The 18,683-nt window shown below is 45.3% G+C and overlaps 1 protein-coding gene and 1 long non-coding RNA gene across 2 annotated transcripts in view; one reads left to right on the top strand and one right to left on the bottom strand.

The window, feature by feature from the left end:
- Positions 1–2,714: 2,714 nt before the first annotated feature.
- Clmp (CXADR like cell adhesion molecule) overlaps positions 2,715–18,683 on the top strand; it is a 93,157-nt gene continuing 77,188 nt past the window's right edge. The window contains exon 1 of the mRNA XM_021249071.2: positions 2,715–10,029. Within this exon, the coding sequence (XP_021104730.1) occupies positions 9,567–10,029 (463 nt within the window). The 5' untranslated portion in view covers positions 2,715–9,566. The remainder of the gene's footprint in view (positions 10,030–18,683) is intronic.
- Positions 16,702–18,683, bottom strand: part of LOC106008311 (uncharacterized) — an 87,826-nt gene continuing 85,844 nt past the window's right edge. The window contains exon 8 of the long non-coding RNA XR_015451786.1: positions 16,702–18,309. This is a non-coding gene — a long non-coding RNA (uncharacterized LOC106008311). The remainder of the gene's footprint in view (positions 18,310–18,683) is intronic.

Raw genomic sequence — 18,683 nt, 5'->3', positions numbered from 1 at the left:
GTGCCTCAGCTCTCGGCCCAAGCGTTGTGGATTCCTGGTTACACGTTGTCAGTCCCACGCCGAGCGCGCTCGCAGCCAAGCTGCCGGGTACGGCCCTGGCCCTGCCTCCGGCTCGGGGTAGAGCCCAGCCCGGGCCATCTCCCGCCTCTGCCCGCCGCCCAGCAGCCCCAACAGCTCACCCCTAAGGCGAGGAGGAGGGAGCCGGCGAGGGAGGGAGGCGGAGGGAGGGGCTGCGGTAGGAGGCGACCATGTGGTTCCAGCTCAATTTTTTTTTCCTCTCTTTCTCCACTCGTTTTTCTTTCCAAACAGGGAAAAGTGTTCCGTGAAGCCTTAGCGCCTTTCCGCCTAGCCTTTTCCTCCCTGACCCAGGTCGCGACTCCGATTCCGGCGCAGGCTGGTAGGGCGCGCACTAGGAGCCCCGCAGTGCCCGGGAGCGCAGGGGGCGAGGCGCGAGGCCGGCTCCCGCGCCCGCACATGGCTGCAGCCCCTGCGCGCACCCCGAGGCGCCGCGCCCAGCTCCGCAAAGGTCCGTCGGCTGCGCCCAGGAGCCCCGCAGCCAGGCAGCGGCTAAGCGGCGACGCGCCCACGTCCGGGGATCGGGATGTCCCTTCCTCCTCCTCTTCTGGCTAGGTGAGTGTCTCGGCCAGGGCGGGAATCTGGTCGCTCGGGCAGACTCGCCTCAGCGCAGCGGTCGGCGCAGCGTTCCCCTCAGCCTCTGAGGGAGCCGACCCCTTCGTCCCTGCCTCCCCGCCTCGGAGCAGCGCATCTGGCTGCCGAGGACCGCCCAGTCGGCCTTCGGAAACGTTTCACACATCTGGGCCCTTGAGCTAGTCGGGGGATGGGGGCGTTTCCTGGTCGAGTTTGGCCGTGAACCTTTTGCTGTAGAGGGTGCTTTTTAGGGCAGTATTTGGTTTCAGGAGTATGTAGGGAAACTGGAGAACTGGGGGAGGGAAGGTTCATCCAGGAATTTTTATGCCAGGTTTCTGAGGGTGTGGAGGGCTTTTTGTTTCAAACAGGCGCCTCGGAGCGCTCAGATTAGAAACAGATGTGTTGAAGGGTAAGAGGAAGGGAGAAGGGACGAGACAGGGTGGGAGAGGAAGGGAGAGAGGGGAAAGAGGCAGAGCTCCAGGAGCCCGAGAAGGCGCAGCTCCGAGAGAGACACTGGAAGGAAGAAAAGGAGAAAAGGGAAAGACAGGGGCAGAAAGAGAACAAGAGAATCAGAATATGAAGCAGAAGAGCTGAACTAAAGGGGAATCTGAGCAAAGGGAGTGAGATGACTTAGATGGAATGGATCGAGGAAGAGAGTCAGGCCAGGGACTGCTCCCTCCTGAAGCTGGGCCCAGCAGAGAAGAACCACCGTGAGTGTCCCTCCCGGTCACCCAGGCTGCCACCCAGGCCAGACTGCTAATGCCTCAGGGACACGGGCTGAGGACTGGCATTGGCGGGTCGGGTTGCGGCAGGTGAGCAGCAGAAGCCAGAGGAGGGAGACTGTGTTATCTGAGGGGTACAGGCAGAACCCAAAGGCAGCCAGAGTTCAGAATATCCAAGAGCTAGCTGCTCAGTGAGTGAGCACTGCCCTGGACGCTAGGCCACAGAAGAACGAGTCTTGGGTTCGAGCTGATGAGCTGACTAGCTGGAACAACTTATTCATTGTCCAAAGCTTCATTTCCTTGCCTCTAAAACAAGAAGAGATGGTTCCAAAGGCACTGCTAGCCCTGCCAGCCTCCAATGGTAGGACTCAAGGAAGGCTGAGGTCTAGAAGAACCAGCAAAGCAAAGTGAGCAGCACCAGCAAGCCATCTTGAAATAGGCGGCCAGACCTCCCAGTTCTCTCAAACCTTGCGAACTGATCGGCCGGTATCCACCCAAGCTGGAGGGTTGGGAGAGGTCTGCTAAACTCAACTAGTGCTCAAGGAGAAAAAGGGAGGGCCTAATTTCTAAGCTTTGAGAAATTTATCAAGTATGGCAGGTACATTTGCCACAGCTGGATGGCACCTTTGTCACTTTTACTGGCCCACACCACTTAGCTACCAATTACTGAATGGTCTCTAGAACCAAACTTCAGAATTGCCTTATTAAAAACTGAACACTCATTATGTCCTTGCTATACAGTGGACCCTTGACTTACAAACTCAGTTCATTCATGAGGGCTGGTTGTAACTCAGGTTGATCAATTGAAGGCTCTACACAGCCTTCAAAGTCTCTCTCCTGTATACAGGCAGATCTTAGTGTCCATAGAGAGACATTGGCCCAAGATTTCCCAATGAACCCCACTCAGGAAAGGATGTTGTAATGTTCCTTCCAAAACTCTTTAAGGGTTAAATCTGTATATGAGACTATCTGGAAGCACAAGAAGCCAGCCAGCCTTAGGGACATACGTAACTCAAGACTGTTTGTAATCCAAATTGTTTGTATGTCAGGCCGAACGTAACTCGGGAGTGGTACTGAGCATTTTAGGTGTACTATTTTGTTTTATTCTTCACACCAGCCCTATTGGTGGTGATTAGGATCTTCATTTTACAGATGAAGAAATAGGAGTGTAAAGCCAGGCATGGTGGTGCATGCCTGTAATCCCAGCACTCTGGAAAGCTTAGGCTGGAGGATCCCAGGTTCGAGCCCAGCCTGGGCAATTTAGTGAGTTAGTGAGACCCTGTTTTAAAAGTAAAAAAAAAAAAAAAAAAGGCGTGTGTGTGGATTGGGGATATAGCTCAGTGTGAAGGCCCTGGGTTTAATCTCTAATATCAATGAGGGTTGTGGGGGGAGGAGAGAAGAAAAGAGATGAAAAGATCAGGGTGTAAAGAGATCAGATGACTCACCCAAGACCACAAGCTCTTATCAGAAACAGGATTCAAATGTAGGTTGGGTCTAGTTTACAGTGGAGAGTGACTTTGGCCCACATGGTCAGTTGAGATCAGCTGGTGGCCTGAATGTGAACATTGGTGACAATTCTTCTCTCGGTTCATCACAAATAAGGATCTGACCAAAACTTGTGTCAAAAGATGTCATCGATCACTGGCCCTTCTTTATTGAGTGTCTACTATGCGTGACTGTTCATCTGGTAAGAAAAGTAATCTGCTGGGTTGATTCACTGCCTTTATCATAGAAGCTACTTCTCCTGATGACTTTCTTGGAGCTTTCCTTGTAAAATTTTTACAAACTAAAGGCCAAATAGAAGAGAAACGAGGACTGCTGGCTTAGAATTCTGTACCATGGAATTCTCATATTCATGGTATTAAGCTTTTGTCATATCTAGACTTTTGTCAGACATACTCAGACTCATGACATCCCAGCATTAAGTTGCTCAAACCTTCCAGGTAAGAGACAGGAATCAGAGGAGCTGATGGGAGTAAATAGGGGAGGCAGTTGTGCTGGCAAGATTAGTCCTGTTTACAAAGCGGTTTTGAGCCATAGTACGCTTAAGCACGCTTTAGCAAAATCCAGAGTTGCCTGACTGCTACAGTCATCTAGTGGTCTTTGAAAGCTGCCTGTGATCACAGCTGGCCTGATTGTGAGCTTCTCTTTTTTCTTGAGAATGCACAGGACAGCAGGAGAGTTAGAAGGGCCAAGAGAGTTTGTAGTCTGAAGTAGGACAGGCCAGTGGACTCCTTGCTTTCTGGGACTGCCAGTGAGTGGGGTCAAATGTCCTACCTCTGATTTGAATACACAAGTAGTGCTCCGAGCCCTATGGAGAAGAAAGAATGGGGTGGGGGATCCAGGTGCGGATGCTCCTCCTCTGGCCACCACTCTCTCCCCTCCCCTTCGGCTCAGGTCCTCATTATTCTGCCTTGACTTCTCTCCTAGACTTCCCAGTAACTGCCAGGGTTGAGTCCTGATTGTCCTCTCTCCCCCATCCTACACACTACTACCTTTAGGGCAGCTGGCAGAGGGTGAAGAGCTTGGTCTTGGGAATGCAGCAAGCTCCCTGAGTTCTTGTTCTGACTGCCTTGTCTCTAATGTTAAATTCAAACTTTCTATGATTTTATGATCTTTCTCTTTTCTTCCTTAAATCTTTAGTTGTCCCCCTTGCTTTTAATCCTGAGTACAAACAATTTGTTCTGAGGGAATAGAGAAGGAGCAAGGCACTTGGTTTCCCCAAAAGTTCACTTGGAGAAGGGTTGAATGCCTAGTCCACTGGTCTGCAGGAAAATGGCAGGTCTTGTTTGGATCTCATCTCCTTCCTTCATTTTTTCCACATTGATGATGATGGTAAAATAATGACACATTCCCAATCGGCTCTTGTCTTTTTTGTCTCACCTTGTCTTGTCCTCAGTTGGGTAGTGCACACATGAGTGTATTTCATGAATGACTTAATATTGATTAACTAGACATCCATTTTTAAAGGCAGAGTCAAGGATTGTCAAAATTGGGGACAGGTTAAAAAACTATCTAAAATTAATAGTTCCTAAAATTTTGAGTCCCAGACTCCTCTGAGAAACCGATGAAAACCACTTCTTAGAAGAGGACACACATCCATTAAATTTTGCCAGTAATTTCTTAGAGGCTAATTGATCTCCAAATATCCTTCCTTGGAACTCAAGTTTATCCTTTATCTAACTAAACCTGCTGCTTCTTATGAATGAACTGAAGTTGAGAGAGAGTGGTAAAGTTACCCAGCTAGCTTAGGGAAAGTGCCAAGACTGGAACCCTAATTCTGTGGTGTGTCCTTTCCTACAATCCTGAAGTAGAAAAATGTCTCTTTTTCCTTTTCTGTTCGTGTAGTTAAGATTCAAGATCACAGTCATTATTCCAATGCTTCAGTTAAGTGAGCTAAATGCTGAATAATTGGCATGGTTTTTATGTTGAGAAATTACTAGAAAAATAGGGCAGATGTCGTAACATTTCAATTTAGCCATTATAACTGGAAATCCTGGAGACTTTCTGCAGTGTCATGACTGATGTCTGGTGTATTCAGGTAAGAAAGAATTGACACTCTGACTTCCAGATTTGGGTGCCTTCATACAAGGCACAGGACTGGAAATCAAAGGCATTTGTTCCTTCACAATTTTGCTGGATTATTCTCAGTAAGTCAAACCATTCTTAGCCTCAGTTTCCTTCTCTGTAAAATTAGGATGCTAGACTAAGATTATGTCCAAGTTTCCTTATACTTTTCTCTGAGTTTTTTAATTTTGAGAATTTACCAGCTGATCAAAATGTGGTTGGGATCAGGAAACATGAGTGTCACAATGCTTCATTAATTTTTTCAGACACTGTCCACTAGTAGCAATCGGTGGCATAAGATTATAAACCCAGAAGAGCCAACCAACTAAGACAAAGAAAACAGTAATGCCACCCACCCTGGAACTATACCTTTGGTCTGTGAGCCAGAGAGCATTATCCAAGGTCAGGGTAATGACCATATCCCCCTGCCCAGGAAGTCCAGTAACTGAAATACTTCAGTAACCAAAAGGACTTCACCCTAAGCAGAGTTACCTACAAGACAATCCAAGCATGGATACTCAGGAGAGTTGTCAGGGGACAGGTTCTGTTATATGAAACTATTTGCAAGCATTAAACATTTTCTTCTATTTTAAAGACATAATTTACTTACCAATTAAATGTACAACTTAATGGATTCCTTGCATGGATTTGAATTTGTGGTTGGAGTTTGAAATATGAATTGTATATGGTCAGCCCACTTGTGGAGGGGTTGTATAGGCATGAGTATTATGACACTATAGTTAATTTTTAATGTTTGCACAAGGTTTAGCGGTTTACAAAGAACATTAACTATCTTACCCTCAAATTTCTGTTTGAGAGCAAATGTCATTATTACTCCACTTTACAAATAAGTAAACTGAGTTGCAGAGAAATAAAGCGGGCATCTTAAGAGTTATGGGTTAGTAAACTGCTGAGCGGGAACACCAACCCAGGACTCTGAATTTCTCACACCTACTGCTTAGCAGGAGATGTAAAATTACTCTGAAATCAAAGCTCCATATGACCAAGAAGACCAGATCAGGCTAAAGCACAGGTTTCACTGACAAGGTGCCAACCATAAATCCTAAGTGGAAAATGCACTGAGACCTTTATCACCCAACCCCTTCCCCTGGCTCATTCAGATAGTTCAGAAATGGTTTGGACTAATGACTGTTGTCTATAACTGAGTTACCACATATGTTGTGCATATATTTCCAGCCCCTTCAAATTAGTCAGATGCCCCTGTAGTCCTCGAGGTTACTGTGTATTCTGCCCTGCTTTGGGGTCAGATGTTAGCATGTGGTCCTGAGGCTACAGATGGTAAGGGTTTAGGGATTGTATGACTTACCTGGGTGTTGCTTTTTTCTAGTTAAATTTCTAGTTTTGGCAATTTTTACTTTCTTGTTTCTTAAAGATTCTTAAAGAAAGAATGCAGACTGTATCTCCCCCTTTTCTCTCAAAAAAGTCCTGGTTATCTGAGCTTCCAAACTGTCTGGATTTCAGAAAAATAAAAGTTTGTTTCCTTTGGCCCCATACAGACCAAAATGGGGAAGAATTGTAAAATCAAACCTTTATGTTGTGAGTGGTAGTAGTTGGATCACTGTGTGTATAGCCTGAGCCAGTCTGGCAGTGATAAGACTGAAAACTGCTTTGTTTCAAGAGAAGACAGGAGAGAAAGCTGTTTCCTTTGGGCCCAGACTAAGAGGAAAAAATGGGCAACTATCTTCAGAATAGTTCCTTAGTAGGTATGGAATATTGGAGGTTTTTCTAAAGAGAGGCAGGAAAGGAGATCTGGAGTGTTCAGGTCACCAAAGCTACAGAGAAGCCGTGCATGGTGGCACATGCCTGTAATCCTAGAACTTGGGAAGCTGAGGCAGGAAGATCACTGAGAGTCTGAGGCCAGCCTGGGCTACATAATGAGTTCAAGGTCAGCCTGAACTACATAGTGAGACTATGTCAAAAAAAAAAAAAAAAAAAAAAGCTGACAGAGGAGAACAAAGAAAAGGAGGAGAAAGAGCAACAGGAGAATAAAAAGGAAAGAGAGAAGGAGAGAAGGAGAGGAAGGAGGAGGAAGAGAAAATGGGGAAGGAAGAGCCAGGGGAGAAAGGCTTATAAACAGAGAATGAAAGACTAAGATAAACTGACCTGCTGTTTACGGAGTCCCTTTCTGAGCTCACTGTTTCAAGGATGGCAGCAGCAACTCAGTAATCTCCTTTAACAATCTTCTTTATCACTCACATCTGTGCCATAGCAGTTCCTACTCTGTTCACACCGGTTCATTCACAAAATATTGGAGAAAGGATGAGCCCTGTGAAGTAGATTTCTGGCCCTGAGCTAGGCTCTGAGATCCACTACTATGATAGGCACAGTCTCTGCCTCTTAGGAATTCAACCCAGTGGGAAAGACATTCACAAACAAAGAATTACAGACTTAGCAGAGAGCTATCATCCAGGAAAGTACCAAGGTTTCTAGGAGTTTTGAGGAGGAAGCCACTTAATCATGTTCTCTCTGTAAGATGAGGGTATTTCTTCTCCTGTGGTCTTCAGTGACAATGTCTGATCTTTTTATCCCTCACAACACTTGCACATTAAAGAGTCTGGTGCTAAATAGGCAGCAGGGTGTGATGGATCACCCCATCAGCATCAGAAAGGCTGGATCAATCCTTGTGTGCCCTTGGTGTAGGCCAAGTGCCTCCCGGAGAGAATGAATCTCCTAACATCCTCCTCTACTGCAAGTGATGCTCCCATTCTTCATCACAGCCTGCCAGCTACATAGCTACCTTGATTGCCTCATCTCTCATCATGCTAAAAAGAAGAATTATATCAGTGAATTTGTATTTCTTAATTAATCCTGGCAGTCTCTTCGCCCAAGATTTGTATGCTATTCCTCTACATGGAAAGATCAAGCCAAGAAAGAATTTTCAGTTCCAAAAGAAATTAGATGGAACAGAGACTCAGTGCCTGACATATTCTAGTTTCCTTTCTGGGTGGTGGAGCAGGGGGAAAAAATAAAATAAAATAAAATAAAATCCCTGAGAGGGAAATTGCTTTGTGACTTCATTGTTTAAATTTAGGCCTGGGTTTGTAGGGATGGTTCAGACTTGGGGCGATAAGCCTTCTAACCCAACCTCTGTCACTTCTCATTACTTCCAATGATAGTTCCAATGATTTCCAATCACTCTTCAAGGGAAGAGCAGGGGAAGATGCAGAAGGCTGTCAGAAAGTCCAGCCATGGAGCAACCACTGTGAGAGAACGGGCCCTGGGGACCCAAGACCCTAGCTTACAGCCCAGCTTGGACACTGCATAATTGGGCAAATTACCTCACTTCTCCAACATTGGTTTTCTCAGCATTCATTTTCTCAGTTTTCATCTAGTAATGATGTCTTTGCCATTTTTGTGAAAGTTAAGCAAGGTAACTCATTTAAAGAGTTTTACCCCCTTGCTCAGTACATGATAAACAGTTAAGGAACAGCAGCTGGGTTGTTATTAGTATTATGGCTATCTTGGCTGGGAGAGGGTCAACCAGTGGTATTTGTTGGACCTTGAAGTAAGTTGACATTCAGCCATGCAGTCAGACTTTCGTGCTCTGACCACTGCTGCTCCTTCACCCTGCAGGCAAGTCCCTAGAGTCCTTTAGGGAATATCACCCTGCTCTGGGACTCCAGGAGGCTCAGAAGCCCCATCTGTGTCCCATCTGTCTGCAACTGCTCCAGGAGAGTAACTTTGTATTACTTAGCTCTGGGCAAGAGGTGTCCTTCCTATGTTGCTTAACCTACCATCTGCAGGTCACTGAAGCAATATCACAGCGTGCAAGTTGGCCTTTCCCAGGCTCTGCCCACTCTACTTCATTGCTCCCTAATAATGCCCGTGGCAACTTGGGCTGCCTCAGCTTGTGCAAATAGCTGCTTGGTTCATGTTAGTATCAAATAATGTCTTACCGAGCAATTACTGTGAGCCAGGGATTCCCATGCCAGTTGTTTCTTGTGTCCTTACAACAACCTATGAAATTGGTGTTCCTATTCTGCAGGTCAGAAAAGTAAGGTGTAAAAGGCCAGGTGTTTATCCTTGGCTGGACAGCTTGACTATAGCAAAATGGCTGATTGGAGCTGAGTTTACCTTCTGCTTCAGCATGAATCTGGGAGAATAGGAATGAAGAAGAGGCAGCAAGGGTAACATATACATGTAGTCATGTGTCACTTAATGACTGGGATATAGTCTGTGAAATACATTGCTAGATGATTTTGTCCCTATGGGAGTATCACAGGTGTACTTACACAACTAAGACCTACGTTCTTAGGGAACCAACATTGGATATTTGGTCTGTCATTGACTCAACTGTTGTTATATGGAACATGAGTCATTGAGAACACAAACAAGAGGCCACTCAGGGACCTGGCCTACAAGGTCCACAAGGTCCTATGTTCTCAGGCAGTTATGTCTTGACCAATTTGGACTCTGAGGAACCCAACACCCAACCTCACAATATTGTGAATAACATTTCCTTTTTAAGAGAAGAAAAAAAAACTCAAGGTGAGAAGAAAAACCTGTTTTTTTCCATTGACCTGAACAGCAAAGTGTGATTTTTCCTCCCCATGAGCGAGGGCTAAACTGGTGTCCCAGATTCCTGCAGGCCTAGAATTCCCACTCAGCATGCAGCCTTGGGCCAGACAGGTGGAGTCTGGGCTGCCAGCAACGCCTGTTCCTGCCTGCTTTCTTCTGGAGGAGTTCCACATCCACCCGCTACAGCCACGGGCAAGGACAGCAGGCTACTTCTTGCCTCCCTCCCACCCTCCATGGAAGACAGAGGATGAGGACAGGTTGCAAACAAGGCCACCTCTCACAGCCGTCTTCTCTCATTTGGTTGCTTCTTCGCAATCCGTTATTCTCGTGCTCTACTGCTGGAGGCTTGCAGAATCCCAGGCCCAAAGGAATTCAGGTGACTCTATCCCTCACCTGCTGCCACCAAGGCCTTACCTTTTTCCTGTCTTTCTCTCTCCAGGCCCAAAATGGCCTGCTCTCAGCCCTGGAGAATGGAGGAGGGGGCCCTCTCCAGGTGACCATCATGTGCTGCTGATACCGTGTGTGTCAGGCTTGTGGTTCTGCAAGCACGGAGGTATGAAATTGTGAACCCAAGGAGGAGGTTAGGGGAGTTTTTATTAGAAATAAGAAGAAAGAGGGGGCCGGGGATTTAGCTCAGTGATGCCGTCGCCTGCCTCCCAAGCACAAGGTCCCAAGTTCGATCCCCGCTACCAAAAAAAAGAAAGAAAGAAAGAAGAAGAAAGAGAATAGCTCCTGGATTTCCAGGAGGAGTCCCAAATGGGGTGGCTGCAAGGCCTCTCGATTTAGAATCACTCATAGGCAGGTAGGATATAGGAATTGCTTAACTGTTTAGGGGTCACCTGTCACAGGTGGCTCTGTGGATTTAAAATGGCCAATTGGACGCAGACATTTAACCCAGTTCTTTGACTTCTAGGGTTTATAGGAAACTGGGATCTCAGAAGGAACTGGTTAATTTGCTTTATAATGTCCTTGAAATTCAGGAATTTAGTAGGGAGTGGCTGCACCTCCCTTTAGTAGGGGATAGGATGCATTCCATGCTGCCTGAGGAAGTTCATTCATTGTTCAAAGCCCTAGCTCACTGTCTACTCTAATTTTTATCAGTGTGGCTGGTCACTGCACTCTATTTCAGGCCATTCCACGAGCAAGCTGCCTTACTCATAAACTAACCAAATAAACTTTTTTCTACACTGCCTCTTTCCTTTCTGTGCCCCTGTGCGAAGGATCACGCACTCCTGCAAGGCTTTGTTTTCAACTGGCCCAAAGCTCATTGTGGTGCTTTTGTAAGACCAAAGGCTTTACCAAATGCTCTGAGGAGCTGACTGTAGTGGAGCACACCCAGGAATCCCAGCGGTGCCTCCAGAATGTAAGACCAAGGGCCTTACCAAACGCTCCGAGGAGCTGACTGCAGCGAAGAACACCCGGGAAGGAACACACCGGGAAGGAACACACCAGACAAGTTGGAAAGTAAAACAGACCTTAGTCTGGCCAGACAGCACTCCCAAAGCAAAGTAGCTTAGACAGGCAACTAGCCCAGAGTCTGAGGCTCCTTTTATAGGGGGTTGCAGGGGAAGTTAACAGGCGAAATTTACAGAAGAGGAACAAAGGTTAGTGGTCAGCTGACACGTACTGATGGTCAGCAGATGTTTGTAGATTGTTCTATAGATAGCGGTGTCCAGAACATCAGTTTCGAACAAAGAGTTGAGTAATTTACTTTGGGACCTTATGGCTGATACAGATCTTATCTAGTGTCCCGGAACTAACAAGCATCTTTATCTATTTACTCACATTCAATCACAGTTGGGGCTAGGGGAGTTTTATGATTACAGAGTTATGCAGTCCCACTTTGCCATCACTCCCCTCCTGGCCCACACTTCACTTGTGAAGGCCTCTCCCTGCTGATGTTCCCTTCCTATGTGCTCCATGGCCTCTTCCCACTTATTCGTTCCCTCCCATCCTTCTAGACCATGAGCTCACAATGCTACAGTCCTATTACAAAGGCTTCCCTGGCTCTGTACCTCCAGGGCACCCATCTCACACCTTTAAAATAGCTTAGTTCACTTCATATTGTTTGAGGTTCTGTCTTTTTGTGTGACAGTGAATAGGGAGAACAAAGTCTGGTGGCTGGCATAAGTTACATTCTTGGAAAATGAGCAATTGAAGGAAGAAATGAACAAATTAGTAAATATAAAATGTAAGCTTATAAAATTCAATTCAGTTGCTGCGTGTGGTGGCACATACCTGGAATCCTAGCACTCAGGAAGCTGAGACAAAGTTGAGGCCAACCTGGATGACAACATGAGTTGAAGGTCAGCCTGAACTACATACTGAGACCCTTTCTCAAAACAAAAAACAAACAAAAACTCAAGATGTTACCTCTCCCTAGAGTATCTTTAATGGGGAATTCTTCATCATTAAAAAGACCTCAAAGAGGAAATAGTATTAGAGGTACAGAACAGAAAACGGTGGTGTCCCTTCTGGTGGAGTGCACCGCACTGCTGCTCTGCTGGAATGAGCAGCCAACTGGGATCCTAAATTCAACACCAGTAAAGAATTAAAGGGATGAAGTTTAAAAGGGAAGACACTTTATTTGTGAAGAAGAAGAAAAATAAGAAGACAGAAGGCTGCCCAGTATGAGGTGAGGGCAGAGGGTCCAGATATGGATGCTCATGAGCCTTTGTCCCCAGCTTCCTTTTATCAAGTGATAAAGACCCTCCCTCCCAGGTTGGTACCTGGAACTTATCACAATCTGATTGGCTCCCTGGACTGTCATAGATGGATTCCAGGCCACAGGTCCCTAACCCAGACACCATTGTCTACATGCATATTCCTAGGTGGGCTTTGTTTGTTTTTCTCTTGCCCTATGTATTTGTCAGGGCCTTATCTCTGGGATTTATAGGGGAAGGTTAGGAGGAACCTTACATACAAGGTTGTTAGTGATTAAGTAAGGGGATGTATGTATATCTAGTGCAGTAATATAGTGACCCTACAGTGAGAATACACACACACACACACACACACACACACACACACACGTATAGATCCTCATGAATATAAAAAGCAAAATTTTGAGACGCTCTAGAGCAGGACTTAAAGCTCCTTCGATAGATCTAGTGAACTGGAGGTTCACACCTGAATTATTGGAACTAGGAAAAGCTCTGCTATAACCATGGGCACTGTGCAATGCCACAAAAGACACAGGTCTGTAAATAGAGAAGGAAAAGAACTTAGTCCCTTGTTGGACCCAGTTGGAGGGAAAGGATGGAGGGAGCCTTTGTGCTGTGTGGTGTGAAGTGAGCAGTGGCTAAGCTCTTCCATCCTACAATCTTCTATCCAGTGTCTCTGATGACATTCTTATAAAAATGTGGACATTGCCTATCCGCATTGACTGGGTAGATATTGCATTTATCACAGCAGACAGCAGATGAGCTGGAAAATGTGACCAACAGGATGTCTGTAGGCTGTGCTCTTGGGACCTCGGGGTTCAGAGTCATGAAACGAAAGCATAGAGGGTGAAGGATGTGACAGAAGCCCTCCATCTTTATAATGGATGAAATCATGAGGATATCAAAGGCAGATTCTAAACCTACATGGGCTCCTGTTGGATAATGCCTCACTTCTCATCACAAGAACTGAACCTAACTTTGCAAATGAGTTTTCCATGATGTCCCAGCCTGCCCTTCCCCAGGGTGATTATTTGGCTGGGATGGAAACAGAAGCAATCAAGCCAGGGCATAATGGTGCATGCCTATAATCCCAGCACTCTGGGAGGCTAAGCTGGGAGGATTGCAAGCTCAAGTCAAGCCTGGGCAGCTTGGCAACTTAGTGAGACCCTGTCTCAAAAATAAAAAAGGGGTGGGTGGTATAGCTGAACACGAAGGCCCTGGATTCAATCTCCAGGAGAATCTGTGCTCCAGGCGAGGAGGATGTTGGCCAGCTCATGTACTTTCACAACTACTCTAGCCCTTGGCTTATCTCCATGGAAACCTAGCTCCGAGTGGTGGTTCAGTTCTTTTACATGGGCATAAGGTGTCATCTTCTGTTCATCTTTTTTGCTCTATAACCTGATCATCAGATGTTAAAATAACAGGCACCAAACAAGGTAGGCAAAGACATTTGCATTTCTGGAATTGCAGAGCAGCCTGAACTAAAAGAAGCATAACCCACATTTGTCATCTCTCTATATATATATATGCCTGGTAGAAAGCTGGAAAGAAGGGCAGCCCAGGGGAGAGGATGACAGGCAGGCCTGGAGATGAATGTGCTCATCTGTTCAGTCAGAGCTGTTTCAGACCAAGATGATCTCTACTGTGATATTAATCCCTGCCTGACACCAAGAAATCAAGTTGTCACTTTCTCATAACAGAGGAGAGGAGATATCTCTGACGTAGGTTTGGCTTATGACAATTTCTTCTGTACATTGTTGTTTTCTCCGAGATCTCAAGGGTTGTTGGTAGATCGTACTAAAAGATAAGGAGCTCAGTTATGTTTGGCCCTGTGGGTGGAGATGGGCCTATCTGTGGCCCAAGACCCTGCTCATCGCTCTCTGGTTGGGAGATTAAATTGACAGAGGAAAAATGAAATGGTGAATGAGGTCAGACAGAATGGAATTCAAAGCTAAAGTCTTTGAAACAGACAATAAGGGAGATGGGAATTTTGGGAAACCATGACCAGTCAGATGGGAAATTCTTTAGCAAACAGTGGAGCAAGAATATGTGTACTGGTGTACTGGGAGGTGAACGCACAGTCCCTCCAGGGCATTGCATCAGGTGGTAAGTGAGGGCTGGAGTGTGGAGTGGCAGAGAGCCTGGGCATAGGACAAGAGGGGAAAGGGCATGTGGGAGTGGAGGCTTTTGTGAAATCATTGTTTAGACTCACTCTGGAAACAACACACATTCATAGTTTGCTGACTGGGGGACCCACCTCAGGCAGAGTAGAGAAGTGATGATGTGTGCTACGATTTGTATGTGTTTGTCACGTGCTGGAAGTGTGCTCCCCAGTGTGGCCATATCGAGAGGTGGCTGGTTGGACCTTTAATACGTGCTGCCCTCAGCAAGGATTAAGATCGTCCTGGTAGGACCCCTGTTAGCTCCCACAATGGTGACTTATTATAAAAGAGTGAGCTGGACCCCTGAATTTCAGTCTCTCTCTCTCCCTCTCGCTCCTGTTCACCATGTGATCCCTCTTGGACACACTCTCACCATGATACCATCTGCCATGAAGCCTTCACCATTTATTTATTTATAAATAAAATTTTCATTACACACTACCCAAACTTAGTATTTTGTTTCAGCAATGGGAAGCTAAGACAGTGGACAACTCACATTCTGGGTCTCAGTTTTCATCCTGAAGGAGGAGAGGTTGGAACAGAGAAGCAGAGCCCTGCAGTGTTTCTAAAAGACAGCCACAGACAGTGGCAGGTTGGACTTTCCACCTAGGTACATGAGCTGATAATCCTGCTATTGAGGTTTCAACTAGAAAAGCCCCTCTCACCCTTAAGCCCCAGTCTCCCTGCTGCTCCCTCTGCCCCCAGTGATTTCCCTTCACCATGATTAGAGCCCAGGTACCTCCTAGGCCTCTGATATCTGTGCAGTCTAACCCTGCGCAAGCCTCTGCTCCTGTGGATACCAAAGTCCTCAAAGTATTTGTGCTTGTTCTCCTACCCTGGAAGACTCTTTCTCCCTTCTCATTGCAGGGTGAGATCCCTGTGCTTCAGCTTGCAGCCTCAGTGAAGCCTTTCCTGAATGCCCTCCCCAAGCTAACCAGAGCCTCTGCCTAGCTACTATCACATCATGCTGTTGTATTTATTTATTTATTTATTTATTTATTTTGGTACTAGGGATTGGACTTGGATCCTTGTGCTTGCAAGGCAGGCGGTGGAACCACTGAGCTAAATCAACGGCCCTGCTGTTGTATTTTCTCCTCAACATTTACCACACTTTTGAATATCCTTTTCTACCCTTGTTCATGTCTGTCTTAGTCCATTCAGGCTGCTGTAACAAACTACCACTGACCGGGTGGCTCATAAACAACAGAAAGTTACTTATTTCTCATAGCTCTCAGGCTGGGAAGTCCAAGGTCAAGGCACTGGCAGATTCACTGTCTAGTGAGAGCCTCTTATGTGTTGCTGACTGCTGTGGGGGCTCTTTCCTAAGGGCACTTCACCCTTATGAACTAATCACTACCCAAAACCTCTGCCAAATACTGTCACATTGAGGATAGGATTTCGACATATGAACTTTAAGAGGAGAGGGGAATGGCAAACATTCCGTCTATAGCAATGTGCGTGTCTAGTGTCTGTTTCTATGAAAGCCTGGGCTTTGTCTTATCATTTTCTTTGGTATTCTTGGTATTGAGAACAGTGCTTGACAGATGCTTTATAAATGTATGATGAATGAACGCTTATGCACTTGTCTGTATGGCATGCATCTCAACAGAGAAATTTTAGAAATTAAAAAGTCATTTACTGAGCCTTGATGTGCAAAGTTCCTAATACATATGATTTTATTTAATCCTCATGACCAGTCTATCAAGTAAGTATTGTCAGGATCTCACTTGACAGATAAAGACACTGGATGTTACAGAGGTTTACTACTTCAGACATCACACAGCTGGTAAGTAAGCCACAAAGTGTGCAAGTGAACACAGGATGTGTGATTTCAGAACTGATGCTAACAGTGTGGTTGCCATTTGTCTTTTTCTCTGTTGCTATAACAAAATACTTGATCCTGGATAGCTTATAAAGTAAAGATGTTTATTTGCCTCAAGATTCTGGTGGCTGGGGCATCCAAGTTTATCAATGTTCTGGTAAAGGGTCCCAGCTATGTCACAACATGGTGGTGAAGTGGGAAAAGAAAGTTTATCTGTCAGTGCTTACTAGAGAAACAGATTTAATGTAAGATATATAAATATATAAGAATTTACAAGATTGGCTTACAGTGGGCACCCATTGTAAGAGTCAGGTATGGAAGAGTGAAAAATGGCTGTCTGCGCACTGGAGATCCGAAAGATTCAGTCAAGGGCCTGCAGCTCAGTGTTGTGTCCCATGCAAGTCCATATCGGGAGGCTGAAGTGTCTGCACTGGAAGGCTGAAGCCAGGAGACACTGTCCAAGGTGAAGGTGAAGGCTGGAGCTCCTCAAAGAAACAGAAGCGACCCTGCCTTCTTTGTTTTCCCTTTGTACCTTTGAGGCAACAAGCCGCCCTAGGGTGAGTCTTCTGTCTTCAGTAAATCCCCTCAGTCACACTCAGAACTATGCTGATCCAATTTAGTTGGGTGTTTCTTAGTGAAGTTTTTACACAATCAGTTAACTGTCACAGAAGGGCAGCACACAGAAGGGGGCACGTGTGCAAGCAGGGAACAAGGCAGATCAGGGCAAGCATCAGGCTCCTCTGTCTGCAATGGTCCACTCTGAGCCTTTTTGAGAGTGAAAATGCACTCCCATGAGAAAACCACTGATCCCTCTTAACCACTGCCACTAGCTCCCACCTCTTGAAGGTTCCCCCACCTCTCAGTATCACCCTGCTGGGGACTAAGTTTCCACTACATGACACTTTGGGGGACAAACCACAGTAATCTTTTGTCACTATAACTATTTTTTATTACATTACGATAGAAGTGGTGCAGTTCATGACAAAAATATTACATATTTCATATCACTTCACAGCACATGATCCTATAAACTTTTCAAAGTTAATTTTAATTAAAAGAGTGGTCAATTTAAAATTTAATGTTCGACATGACCAACATTTCTAGGTCAGCGCAACCAAATGATGGAAAAACAACTGGATCACAATGCATATGTCCCACAAAAAAAGCACAGTGTACAAAGTGTGCATGTTTCAGTTTACACTATACAAAAATAGTTAAAATACATTCCAGGTAAACATGTTACATTAAGAAATAGTACTAGTAAGAAATTGGCACTCAAAGGAAAATGCAAAAGTATTTTCAACATGAAAACACAAGACAGTGGAATTGGAAACTTTCTGATAAAATAGTAACAGAACCCATTTAGCTCTACTAGGGGGATATGGACCCTCTGAAGTTCACGTATTTTGCAGGTAAACTTTGTTTTTCCTAAATTCATCTAAAATGCCTATCACCATCCCAAATAGGCACTTCAGACTACTGAACTAAAACACAAATCTTAATCTAGTCATGACTATCCTTCCAGAACTAAAGTGTATCTTTAGAAATTTTCATTTGGACAGGATTTTACAACTACCAGTTGTACGCTGTCCAGTTTCTCAATGTAGAATTCATGCTACCCAATATTAACATGGAAGTTACTAAATATAAATTCATTTTTAAAGTAAAAACCACAGTAATCTTTGAGTCATCTAAGTCGGTACTTGTAGGAGTTTTGGGATTCACCTGAGGATCTTATAAAAATGAGAAGTTCTAATTTAGTAAGTATGGGGTTGGACTTGAGATTCTTCATTTCCAATAAGTTCCCAGCCAATTTTTCTGGTCCATGAAAAAGACCTCTCAAGAAAGAAGGGAGGGAGGAGAAGAGGGAGAGAAACTGAGGCCCAGAGAAGGTAGATGACTTTCCTCACATTATATATCTTGTTAATGGCAGAGTTGAGACTCCAGACCTGAGTCCCAGCTCCCAGCCCAAAGCTCTTTGAACACCTCACAAACCCAAGGGCTTTAAAGCATACCCACATTTTCAAAGATGACTTCCAGGATTGTAATTACCTGAATGAGAAATTGCAGAGGGGATCCATGATGCTGGTATACACCCGCGATGGTCCTCCTTGTACTGGATTGCCTCTGGGCCTCTCCATTACACGGCAGGTTAGTTCTTGTTTTCGGGATAACAGTGGTTCTCCCTAGGAGTTGTAAAGATCCACCTAGCACAAACACTCAGCAGCTCAGTCTTGATCCCCAGAGTTCCCCCTGACACACTCTGCCACATGCAAGAGAAAGTGTTTTGTCTCTGGTCTACCCAGTTTCCTGTCTGCTAGAGGGTTTGCTATTACGGTGTTTGTTATACTGAGCATCTGATAATTTGTGCACCACCCATCCTTCCCCAAATCTTCTCTGTCCTTTCTGACGAAGAATTAAATGCAAACTTGCTGAAAACTTTCACAAGTCTGTCTGTCCTACCGTCCATCCACCCAACAGAGATCAGTTTCAGGAAGGTGATTATCCATCTTCCATTTGTGCAAACAAGAAGTACAATACTTGAAAAGAGCTCTTGCTA

The sequence above is a fragment of the Heterocephalus glaber genome, unplaced genomic scaffold (assembly GCF_053883595.1).
Source record: "Heterocephalus glaber isolate CG9 unplaced genomic scaffold, H.glaber_assembly_v1.0 deba00001431, whole genome shotgun sequence".
Classification (NCBI taxonomy): Eukaryota; Metazoa; Chordata; class Mammalia; order Rodentia; family Bathyergidae; genus Heterocephalus; species Heterocephalus glaber.
The sequence above is the reverse complement of the archived record's forward strand: the minus strand, read 5'-3'. Positions and strand labels throughout refer to the sequence as shown.